The sequence below is a fragment of the Garra rufa genome, chromosome 16 (assembly GCF_049309525.1).
Source record: "Garra rufa chromosome 16, GarRuf1.0, whole genome shotgun sequence".
Lineage (NCBI taxonomy): Eukaryota > Metazoa > Chordata > Actinopteri > Cypriniformes > Cyprinidae > Garra > Garra rufa.
Genome location: NC_133376.1, coordinates 34,175,233 through 34,187,608, shown reverse-complemented (window position 1 = coordinate 34,187,608; position 12,376 = coordinate 34,175,233). Strand labels below are relative to the sequence as shown.

The following is a 12,376-nucleotide window of genomic DNA, read 5'->3' as shown; positions in this document are numbered from 1 at the left end:
GGAGAACATTTGTCCATAATTTTCAGAGAACATTAGCTAAAATTCTGTTTCTGTTTCCTGTTAGTGCCACAGTTTCTTTATATAATGTTTTTGCAACCATTAGTATATCTGTATTACTGTGTTTAAACCTCCTCTTCTTAAACTATCCATCTCTAAATGTTTTAAATAGACTGAAGGCAATAATCATGGGATAAAGACACATATACATACACCCTTCCAGAACAACTCTGTGTGTGTGTGTGTGTGTGTGTGTGTGTGTGTGTGTGTGTGTGTGTGTGTGTGTGTGTGTGTGTGTGTGTGTGTACCTGGTATTCATCACGTTGTGGGGACCAAATGTCCCCACAAGGATAGGAATACCAGTAAATTTTGACCTTGTGGGGACATTTCTCAGGTCCCCATGAGGAAACAGGCTTATAAATCATGCACAATTAGTTTTTTTGAGGAAGTAAAAGTTTGCACAATCTCCTGTGAGGGCTAGGTTTAGGTGTAGGGTAGGGTTAGGGCGATAGAAAATACGGTTTGTACAGTATAAAAACCATTACGCCTATGGAATGTCCCCATAAAACATGTAAACCAGTGTGTGTGTGTGTGTGTGTGTGTGTGTGTGTGTGTGTGTGTGTGTGTGTGTGTGTGTGTGTGTGTGTGTGTGTGTGTGTGTGTGTGTGTGTGTGTGTGTGTGTGTGTGTGTGTGTGTGTGTGTGTGTGTGTGTGTGTGTGTGTGTGTGTGTGTGTGTGTGTGTGTGTGTGTGTGTGTGTTTTCACTTCTCCAAACATGTTTTAAACATAATTCCCTGCGGCTCTGACATAATCTAACAAAAGGTTTTTCTGAATCTATGGAATGAGGAAATGAAATAGACCCCCATTAACCAGATCTGTCAACATTACAAGGAAGCTGGAATCATTAATGAAGACTCATTGACCTTACAGCTAAACATTAAGATTGAGCACACGCAGACCCTGCAGCATGCTAAAGTGACGTAAGGTTTGACAATTAAAAAAAAAAAAAACTTTTTCCAAGATAGAATAGTTGTTTCTGTGTAAAATAACATTCATGGGACATCACTATCCATAACACAAAGACTTATACAGAGAAATGTTACACAAAGTGGGATCCGTTTTCAATGAAACCACAACCTTTGTGCGTGTGCGTGCCGGCGAGAGTGCCTTTGCTTTGAAGGACGGGGCACGTACAAGTGTGTGCACGTGTGATGAAAGTGTTTGACAGCAGCCCTGCCTCGACAAATTGCTTTTGAGATGTGCCAACACAAATGTATTTAACTCAGAGTCCAATAAACCGTGGCAGGAGCAGTGACATCTCTGCGCTGGATCCTTGTCAATGTTTTCTTTAAGTCTCTCCCTCCCCGTTTTGTACCAGATCAGGAATGCATGAGTTGCATTCTCGATTAACAAGACTAAGACTACACAGGTAACAGGATCAGCTCTAATCAGTGTGACCTGAGAAAGCTTGCACGGGGATTTCATGCTTTTGTCCTGCATTTTCCGAGGTGACCGCATTCAATTATGATTACTGAGGCAGAGGGCAGAGCGTCCTCTTTAATTTGTGCTTCACTCCTTGCAATGATCAAAACCTGCAGAACGACAGCAAAGGTAGTGCTCTTTTACCTCACAATGAACAATGGCCATCTCATAAGTAATGGCACTGGTACAGAGAGAATCTTCTGAATGTGAAGACGGCAGAAGGAGGAGAGAGAAAAAAAATAACCATTATCCAAAGACATGTTCTATCTTGTCAAAAACTCTGTTTTCTCCAGCCAAATCCCCCTGTGCCTTGCTCAGAAAATATTCAGGCTTTGTAATAGAGATGTGGATGGCAGATAGGGAAGAGGTTACGGATTTATCCAAGACTGCAGGAGTGAGAGAAAATGTCTGACATTTATGAGAGAAAGGAGTCACGCATCCTCGGCTTACCGCCCAGGAACACAGGTAACAGCACCAGGCTCTCTGTATCTACAAGCCAAAGCTCAATTATGGACTGAACCTGTTAATACTATCTTATGTTGCCCTCTACTGACCAGTAGGTTGAATCAGTGCAAATCTTTGGAAAGATCACTCAATGCAAAACCACCTCATATTTTTGTCAGTACTAGGATTTTATGTCACATTCCAACATGTACTCTATTTTAAAATAAGCTATGGAAATGAAAATGTTTGGCAATGAGCACATTGTTGTTTGTAGATTACAGCAGAATTCAAAAAAGGATTTCAGGAAAGTAGACTAATGGCATTAGTGATTAAGAAATCAATAACAAAAACATTAAATCGCAGAAACAATGTTAACATTTTGACTGTATTTTTGGTCATGCTAAAAATAGTTACATAGGCTTGCAAAAAAAGTATTTTAAAAAGTATACTGCGATCTCAGACACCACAAGATGGCAGTAGAGTACTTCAAAATTGCAGAAAGTGTGTGCACAAAAAAAGCACAGCTTATAATAACTTTTATTTTTATTTTCTGTCTATTGTCATGATAGTGAAACTGTCTTATTTAATAGGCCTACCTCTTATTAAGAATGTATTCTGAAATAAAGTTCAAGTGTGGTGTTGGAAGGCCTGTAGTGATGTAATGGTTAGTATGTACCATATTTTCTAAGTATAGTCTTCGTCAGCGAGATACATCACATGTGCATCCAGTTCATATATTAATATACAGTATGTCGGCTCATGGAATGTCATAAGCTAATATGGGAACTTTTACCTTTCTAAATAATGTGGTGATCCTGCATGGTTGCTCGCTTCAGGCGAAGCGTTTTTTTATGTACAAGTCACGTTGCACGCCTTCCACACTCTTGTGCACATAATTCTAATCCTACTTTTATAGCACCACAATGAAAAAGATGCTAAACGGCACTCAAATTAAAAGTAGTTCACCTTCTGAAAAAAACGCGTCTCTAGACCTTGCTTTTCACCTCATTTCACTGCGCTGTCTTGCGTTTTCTAACGCAAACACGATGTGAACGCTTCCTATTCCCAGCTGCCCCGGATCGTTTTTCGGCCTAATGCTTGAGGAGTCCTGAAAATCTGAAAATATGTGCTGTATAGTATGCTTAAAGTATTTAATTTAGGTCAAAATTCTGTTGCAATCTTAAAATGTAGTACAAAAGCACAAAATGTATGAAGTTCTCATTTTTAATTGTTCTAGTGTGTTTGTGTAGTAGACGTTCATTAATGTATTCATTTCTAAGATGAAGGAATGGCATTCATTGGATGTTATTGTAGTACAGATGCTTTTTCCAAATGGTTTGGCTGCAGGAGCTTCTTCTGAAACATATGGCCAAAAACTCTGATAGCATCATGTCATTGACTTTTTGTGAATGGTGTGCATTTTACTGTAAATATTTAATAAACCTACTCTACCAGTTTTTGAACAGTAAGATGTTTTTTAAAGACGTCTCTTCTGCTTACCAAGCCTGCATTTTTTTGAGTACAGCAAAAACAGTAGGCTAAAATTTTGAAATATTTGTACTATTTAATATAACTGCTTTCTATTTGAATATATTTTAGCATCATTACTTCAGGCACATGATCCTTTAGAAGTCATTCTAATATTCTGAGTTGCTGCTCAAAAAACATTTATTATTATTATAATGTTGAAAAATGTCAGGTTTCTTTGGTGAATAGAATATTCAGACGAACAGCATTTATCTGAAACAGAAATCTTTTGTAACATTATAAATGTCTTTATCATCACTTTTGGTAAATTTAAAGCATCTTTGTTACATAAAAGTATACATTTCTATAATTTTTTTTGAATGGTATAATGTATAATGTTACAAAAGCTTTTTATTTTAGATAAATGTGGATCTTTAATGATTGTTCTATTCATTAAAGAATAATAAAAAATGTTTTTTGAACAGTAAATCAGCATATTAGAATGATTTCTGAAAGATCATGGGACACTGAAGACTGAAGCAATGATGGACTAAAGACTGGCTGAAAATTTAGCTTTGATCACAGAAATAAATTCTGTGATCAAAAATATAACTCTAAGCTTTTGAATGGTATCAGATTAAGGCTGATCTTTGGACATTTCTATTTATCAAAGAATCCTGAAAAAAAATTACTGTTTTAAATATTGATGATAATAAGAATAATAAATGTTTCTTGAAAAGCAAATCGGCATATTAGGAGGATCATGTGACGGGAAGACTGGAGTAATGATGCTGAAAATTTAGCTTTGATCACAGGAAAAAATTACATTTTGAAACATATTCAAATAGAAAGCAGTTATTTAAAATAGTAAAATTATTTCATAGTGTTATTGCTTTTGCTGTATTTTGGATTAAATAAAAGCAAGCTTGGTGAGCAAAAAAAAAAAAAAAAAAACATTAAAAATCTTACTGTTCAAAAACTTTTGACTGGTAATGTATATTTTATGCATCTCTGAAGCTAACCTGATTTAAAAAGAAAAGCCACAAAGTTTTTTTTTTCCTTTTAAATGAACACAAGATAAAAAATGAACACTGATAAAAACAGATTTTATTCCAACGTTAAAATCACAGGTACCAATGAACTCTAACATTGGTCAAAAACAATAAATAGTCAAGTTAACAGTACATGTCATTGAAAACATGACAAAAATAATACTAACTGGACACAAACATAAGTAACATAACCATACATCCATTAGGTCCCTCTGAGAGGTCATTTCTCCATTGGAACAGTGCCTAAGTAAAAGGGAAAACCCCATCAGGGTAAGAGTTCAGCTCCATGGTCTCCATATGAGCTCGGTTGGAAGAGGAAAAGGTTCTGGTACAGGAGACTGCGGTGGGGTATAATCTCTAGCCATTTTAGGCAGAATGGGCTGAGGCACAATAACAGGTCTATGGAGTGAAAGTGGTGTTATAAGAGGAGACACTAAATCAGAAGGAGCAGGTAGCGGACAAGGCATGAAAAGATATGAAGGAGAGGATACACTGGTAAAAGTGGGAGATGAAGGTGGGGAACTACATTCCGATGATGATGATGAACTGGAGGGAGAAGTCGATCGATGCAAAAGTCTAGAGCCATACAAAGATGATTCAGGGTGTAAAAGAAGTTCCTGGTTGTAGTTCTGGCCTGATGGCTCACTTCCTGCTTTGGAAGCACCAGTTTGGATATCAAGATTGACCCCCAGTTTCAGAAGATCCTCCTTCTGCTCTGATGATTTAAACCACCCGTAGAAGTCACTAGTGTAGCCAGTGGAAACAGATACAACAGACTGGTTCTGAGTGGCCCTAGAATCCATTTGATTAGATGTCACTGCAGAAAGAGAGAAAAACGTTAGATAAATTAGGCACATTACTTCAATAAATAATAGCTATTCTGAAATCGGACAGGTGAAGTAAAAAGTTAAATCAGTGAAAACCTACCCTTTGTTTCAGTTTTTCTTGTGGTCTTTTTGATGTACTGAACTGCAAGTTCTAAAATCTCAGCTTTTTCCAGTTTAGGGTTTTGCAAACGCTGTGGAGGGAGATAGAAAAGTCGAGAGGCATTTAGGGGTTTGTCAAGGAAGTAATGCATAATTAATTTGAGGACAAATACTCACTGTGTCTGCAGTGTTCTTGAAAAGCAGATCTTTTAACGAGTCCAGGTTATGGTTGATTCGATCTCTTCTCTTCTTTTCTATCTCAGGCTTTAACTTCTTTAAACAAAAGTAAAAGATGAAAATTGTTAGTAAGTAGGCCTACATTTCCAATGCTGTCATTAAACAACGTGTAAGATTTAAACATTGCATGAAATCAAATTAACAGGCGTAGGTTAAATTAAACGCGACCCTGGACCACAAAACCAGTCTTAAGTAGCTCAAATGTAGCAATAGACAAAAATACAATGTATGGGTCAAAATTATCGATTTTTCCATACCGAAAATCAGTAGGATATTAAGTAAAGATCATGTTACATGAAGATATTTTGTAAATTTCCTAATGTAAATACATCAAAACTTACATTTTGATTAGTAATATGCATTGCTAAGACCTTCATTTGGAATCAATTAATTTAAAGGCCATTTTTTCAAAAAAATGTTTTTGCACCCTTAGTTTCCAGATTTATAAATAGTTGTATCTTGGCCAAAGATTGTCCTATCCCTAACAAAAATAAGATTTCAGATTATGTATTAATCTCAATCTTATAAAAGTATTCTTATGGCTGGTTTTGTGGGGTAACAAATATAAAGTATTTAAGAAATAACTGTTGGTAAAGAAAAGGTGGCTTCTAAATAACTTACTCTTTTGAGGCTTTCAGTCTTCGTCATGTTGAGAGTTCAACAGTTCAACAGTTCGGTCTTCACGCTAATTCGCAGATGTGGGAAACTGCTGAAATCGAGCTCAAATGGGAATATTAAGCCTCTGGAGTGGTATTTGATTGGCTGAGAGGTGGCAGTGACGTTGGCTCCGTGAATTCTCCACCCAGCATTCCATGGCTTTAACTAAACATTCAGATAACAGAGGTGTTATGACATCTAAGGACGATCAAAACTACACTGACTGTTTGAAAATATAGTATTAAAAACAGCATTTAAAAAATAGATTGAAGCTTTTTACGCATATTTAGAAATATTTCATGGCGCTATTGGTTTTGTAAAAAAAAAAAAAAAAGTTTGCCATTTGATTGTGTGCGGCAATATGCAAATGTCAGCAAATGGTTTAGAATAAGCAGATGAGGACAATACTTGAGGTGAACTGCTAAAACACATATGAGCAAATGGCATCTGTCCTGACATTTTGGCGATTAAAGTAGCATAACATTTTTGCAAGAGAGTAAAGCTGAAAAATTAAATCAAAGTGATTCCAAAGTGACTACCTGCATTGGTAAAAGCATCGCACTTTTTTAAAAAACATTTTAAATTAAAACATTGATAAAGAACACTGAGCTTAAGCTCTGAATTACATAAATTGCATATTATATGAGTGTAAACAAATATCCTATATCATCATGATTTAAAAAATGAATGTATGCATAAATGCTGTTTAGTGTGGATACAATTCTCACTTTATAAATAGAGTAGCCCACATACGATGCATTTTTGGGGTCGCGCGCCAAGCTCGTGGCCGTCAGTGAAAAGTACACGCGCATCCTGCTTTATGGTGAAATGGGGGATGTGAAGAGGTGTGATGCCCAAGCTTTTAGAGCAAATCTGTTAAGTGTGCTGTATGGGAGTGTTTTGATAAAAGTGTGAGCGATTAGGCCAACCAATATTGTCCCACGCTTACACCTGTAAACTGTTGGAATGGTCAAGTAGATCAGGAGAAATTAAGCGAAGCAAAACATTTCATGTGACATTTGAAATTTTCTTAAAATGATGTAGTACAGTGAGAGAGTAAAATTTGTATTTTATTTCTTGTTTATTTAGATATTTCAAAGAAGTTTTTTTTTTAAGTTTGGCACGTCCATTTTCTTTAAAAATAAAGTCACTTCCAAATGAAATTAGCGGTTTTCGTATATAACCCTTATTCGTTAGGCAGGAAAATAATTTGTGAACACAGGAGAAGACCCCACACACATCAAAAGACCACTTTCAATTGAAGCCACACTCCAGTGCCTCAACCAAGTCAAAAACACATCCTTTTGTTATACAGGCGCTTCAGTGTTTTGGAGGAAGACCTGACAGCCTACACTAATGAAAAAGCAGCCTATAGTGATAGTTAACCAGTTGAAATAAGTGAAATACCTCAGGCTATACTTCATTTTTATTGTGAAATTGAATTTACAAGATCAATGGACTTTGCGAGTCAATTTTTATGAAAGCACCTTCTCCTGGATTATAGATTCTCACATAGGTTCAATACAAGCCGCAGAAGTAGTAACACTGTGCAATAACTATCCAAAAGGCTAAACTGTGCACTTTTTAAATTGCTTTTCGATAATCATAACGATTTGAAATTACAGCAGGTAATAATCGCCGTTCAGTGGTTCTTTTAAATATAGCCTAGCTAACGCATGTGAATGGGTCAAAGCTTCTTTGAAAATCTTTGGCAATACCTTAACTGAATAGCCATCGTTTAAACATCCCAGTGGGGGGCTAAATGGGTCATTATTGGCTCTTACTTCACAATTGACATTATTTACAGGCATTGTCTCTTTCATCCAGCATGTATGTGAATATTAATGAGGACTAGCTCAGGGACGCGTGTGATTGGTCCGTCTTCTTTTATAATTCATAATGAGATGAGTGGGCGTGTGCTGACGGTAACATAAATGACCTGAACTCCAAAAAGATGCTTATAATCTCACTTTACAGGGAATTTTGTGAATTGCCAAAATGAGTAAACAAGCTGCTGACATACCTGAACAAAAGGAGTCAAGACGGGTAAAAACTAAACTTTATTTGTTTACAGTGCACAAGCCTTACACATTTGACTGCTCTGTGTTATTTTGAAGACTTGTTACTTATCATGTCAAGGCTTTTATGAATAACATTTTAACAACACTATTTTTAATGTTACAGGTCTCAAAACCTCTCATGGAGAAAAGAAGGAGAGATCGCATTAATCAAAGCCTGGAAACTCTGAGGATGCTATTGCTTGAGAATACAGACAATGAGGTAAGTTATTTTCTAAATAAAGACTCTAATTTTAAAGTAGCCTGTATAAAATGTCTTAATCTGACTTCATTTCTTCTTCTTTTAACAGAAACTCAAGAACCCCAAAGTAGAAAAGGCTGAAATCCTGGAAAGTGTTGTGCACTTCCTAAGAGCTGAACAAGGATTGGGAAATGAGCCTTTTCAAATCACCAGAGGAAAAAGAGCACGCACAGAGGAGGAGGATGAGGACCTGCGCTCACCTAGCAAATGTCAGAGCTACCGTGATGGAATGAGGACGTGTCTCATACGGGTCAGCAATTTTATTGCTAGCAAGAGCCATGAGTTTGGACAGGGAGTGGAGAAAGCATGTGGAAACCTTCAGAAATTGCACTCAATGCAAGTCCAGCTACCATCCACACCATCCCACAGAGAAACTCAGGTGCATCTATATGAGGACTCATCACATCCAGCACAGCAGCATCTCACACCATCTGGGTGCGCGAAGCTTGCACAAAGAACTGCTCTGTCTGCTCCCACCATGACTTCAAGTCCTATGCAACCTGTAATGCTCTGTGACGCTGTCTGGAGACCTTGGTAGAAGATCATGTCTGAAGTCCCTGCAAAGTTCTCCAAAGACTGAAAAGGCCAGCTTGGTCTACAATGAATGATTCAGCAGAGTAGGAGCAACACTGGGACAATAGATTGTGAATTGTGTAAATATGTGGATTTTGTACAGATGCCAAAGATTTATTTTCTTATGAAAAAGGCATTGAGAAATCTGTGCCTGTATAGTGTGTTTGTGATCTTACAGCCAAACGAACAAAATACACACTTGTAGATGTATATTTTCTTAGTTAGAACTTTGATACTTTTATATCAACAGAATTTTCTTTCAAACCTTTTGCAAAATCCATTTTTGATGGAGAAATCATGTACTTAATGGTTGTTCTTTTTTTGAACTTGAGTGGCAAGAAATTGTTTAGAGCACAAGTTCATGTCATTTTTATTTTTGTTTGTTCTTCTGAAACATTGAAAAATGTTCATTTCATTCTGTTTTTGTCCAAACTTGCTGTTGTTTTTCTCGTCAGCAGAATGTGAAATGTTGTTCAATGTTGTTCAAGTATTTTCTTATACTTTGAACAAAGAATTAAACCTCTCTAAAGGATATATTTCTTTAGCTCCTGCTCTTGCTTCTATTATTTGCATGTCCATTAATTCGTTTCCTGAGATATTTAGCATTGAAGGGCATTGTTCTTTAGACGCGGTGTGAATGTTCGATAACAGGCCTGGCATTTGCAGATTTTCATTGAGCAATCATTTGGTCATTTCAGTAATGTTGCACTTAATCTATGAAAGATATAAAGTATTGAGGTGCAGATCGCGTAAACGCTGAAATAGGTGTGGTCATTATAGGGCTTTTGTCGGAATCGATGTTAAATGGCTTGATTTATCAGAACATGACGTTGGAATTTGATAGTACTTTGCCTATTCATAAATAGCCTAAATGTTATGTAGCAATGTAAATACTCGATCTATTACTGTAACCTATGATAACAAAAAGTTTAATTCTGTCAGATTTAGCAAAGTTGGCACGGATTTTAAGGGAAATACCGCTTTGAGTTTGAAAAAGTTATTTCAAGCACTTTTTTTTTTTTTTACTGCAAATGATCTATTATTATTTTATTTTAAACATCTTTCTGTCAGCATATTGTTTGTTGTTTACAAAAGGCGCCATTTTATGAATGCAACAGCTTTCTCAAGCCCAACCAAATGAGATTCCAGCATTAAATACACTCGTTTCACTGGATAAATTAAAAAAAAAAAAAAAAAAGTTTTGTATCAATTATCCTATCAATACATAATCTGTGCGGTCAAATGTTTTGAAAAATTCACGATTTGTGATTTATATCATAGTCGTTTTTAATAGCCTATTATTTATTTTATATTAGGCTACTTCGACATAGTAAAAGTTAGACCAAGCATAGGCTACTACTACATCAGCATCGTGCCACAGTCAAACGGAAACCCTACAATCAAGTATTTACGGACTAAAAATTTTCATAAAACAATATGACCTGGAAAGTAGATTTACCACTAGATATAATGGCTTAGTTGTACTTAACGCTCATACTCTTCTCTAAATCAACCTTCGTGTGCAGCTTTGTTTCGCTTTGTCGCGCTGGATAAACTCGTAGATAAACGAGTTTGGTCTGAAATGAGATTAGACCTTTGAAAGATGCCATGCACCGGCTGATGCCTGAACCGGTTATTACAGACAGATAAGTCTTCCAAATGCCATTCAACACTAAGGTTGTAAATAGATTATCCAGACCGGATGTGTGCTTTTGTCTGTACTGATGAACAAAGAGTAATGCACGCAGCCAAGTATATCAAACGTACAATTATAAAATGTAAAAGTGAAGTAAAGTAGTCCTATCAATTATTCTTTGACTATTGGATGTTGTGCTACCATTACTTCTTCATTTGGTTTAGCAAATGATGTTTTAAATCCATACAAATTCATTTAGACCCCAGAAGTACATTTTAGTAGGCCTTTAGAATCGTCCTTGTCTTTCCTCATCCATTTTACTAAGATAACAAGCCTTGTGATCCACAGTATTTATTTTATTATATTTATTTATTTTTGACTAAATGCGTAAAATGTAGGTGGTTAACCATATAACTATTTCTTCAACCCTATTTAATAAGGCTTATTTTGTGTATCTTTTTGTCACTTATTTTATTTCTTCACGTCTAAAGTTAAGTACTTTTTACTGTTCAATTAGGTTCAATATTTTATGAAATACTAAAACTTACTTTTAGTGTAGCTCATTTTATATACACTACAGTTTTTGAACAGTAAGATATGTTTTTTAAATAAGTCTCTTCTGCTCACCAAGCAGTAATATTGTAAAATATTTTTACGGTTTAAGGGGAGACACTGCAGGCAAAATGCTGTTTTTTCATGCACTATAAAGATATTTTTTTCATAAAGTGTTCAGACTAGTGGAAAGAAAACATCCAAAAAACACTGTTAAGTGTTTTTTATATATATATATATATATATATATATATATATATATATATATATATATATATATATATATATACATGTGTGTGTGTGTATAGTGTATATAGTATAGTGTTTCCTACCTGTTTCCTGCCTATTTTCTACGAAATGAGAAACCCACAATTCCCTCTGTAAAAACCATTTAATCTAATGTGTCACAAAACAAGAATTTTGAAACTGAGTTCATTCAGTGTCAGGCATTCAGATTTTTGTACTAGAAATGTATGCAAATTAGCGCATATTTCATTAAACAATGACTCATTTGCATATTTAAACCTAACATTTTAGAAAACTTGTAATACAAAAATGCTTGCAATTATCAATGTAATCAATCAACATGGGTAAGTCAATAGCTATTAGTTTTTTTTTTTACCCTATTCACCTGTAGCGTCTTGCCTTAAAATAACTTTGAATATATTTTAAAATGTAATTTATGTGATCAAAGTTAATTTTCAGCATCATTACTCCAGTCTTCAGTGTCACATGATCCTTTTAAAATCATTCTAATATGCTGATTTGCTGTTCAAGAAACATTTATTATTATTATTATTATCATCATCAATATTTAAAACAGCTGAGTACATTTTTTCAGGATTCTTTGATGAATAGAAAGATTCAAAGCTCAGCATTTATCCGAAATAAAAAGTTTTTCTAATATTATACACTGCACCATTCAATCATTAATACTTTTCTATTTAGCAAGGATGCTTTAAATTGATCAAAAGTGATTATAAAGTCATTTACAATGTTACAAATTTCTATTTCAGAAAAATGCTGTTCTTTTA

At 35.3% G+C, this 12,376-nt stretch overlaps 2 protein-coding genes across 2 annotated transcripts; one reads left to right on the top strand and one right to left on the bottom strand.

Annotated features, from left to right (window-relative positions):
• Positions 1–4,720: 4,720 nt before the first annotated feature.
• Positions 4,721–6,253, bottom strand: her11 (hairy-related 11). Its single transcript, XM_073820129.1, has 4 exons — positions 6,227–6,253; positions 5,546–5,641; positions 5,370–5,460; positions 4,721–5,259 (listed from the first exon to the last, which is right to left on the bottom strand). Exons 1-4 carry the CDS (start codon positions 6,251–6,253, stop codon positions 4,721–4,723), a joined length of 753 nt encoding a protein of 250 aa, XP_073676230.1.
• A 2,007-nt stretch (positions 6,254–8,260) lies between these two features.
• her5 (hairy-related 5) lies at positions 8,261–9,119 on the top strand. The gene is made up of 3 exons (XM_073820010.1): positions 8,261–8,308; positions 8,447–8,542; positions 8,631–9,119. Exons 1-3 carry the CDS (start codon positions 8,261–8,263, stop codon positions 9,117–9,119), a joined length of 633 nt encoding a protein of 210 aa, XP_073676111.1.
• Positions 9,120–12,376: the final 3,257 nt, after the last annotated feature.

Bases quoted from the DNA above. Each gene is read 5' to 3' on its own strand.
- her11 (XM_073820129.1), bottom strand. From the start codon at position 6,253: ATGACGAAGACTGAAAGCCTCAAAAGA. The intron at 5,642-6,226 runs GTAAGTTATTTA...TTTTGTTTAAAG, and splicing joins AGACTGAAAGCCTCAAAAGA to AAGTTAAAGCCTGAGATAGA. The intron at 5,461-5,545 runs GTGAGTATTTGT...CTCCCTCCACAG, and splicing joins TCAAGAACACTGCAGACACA to CGTTTGCAAAACCCTAAACT.
- her5 (XM_073820010.1), top strand. From the start codon at position 8,261: ATGAGTAAACAAGCTGCTGACATACCTGAACAAAAGGAGTCAAGACGG. The intron at 8,309-8,446 runs GTAAAAACTAAA...TTAATGTTACAG, and splicing joins AACAAAAGGAGTCAAGACGG to GTCTCAAAACCTCTCATGGA. The intron at 8,543-8,630 runs GTAAGTTATTTT...TTCTTTTAACAG, and splicing joins TTGAGAATACAGACAATGAG to AAACTCAAGAACCCCAAAGT.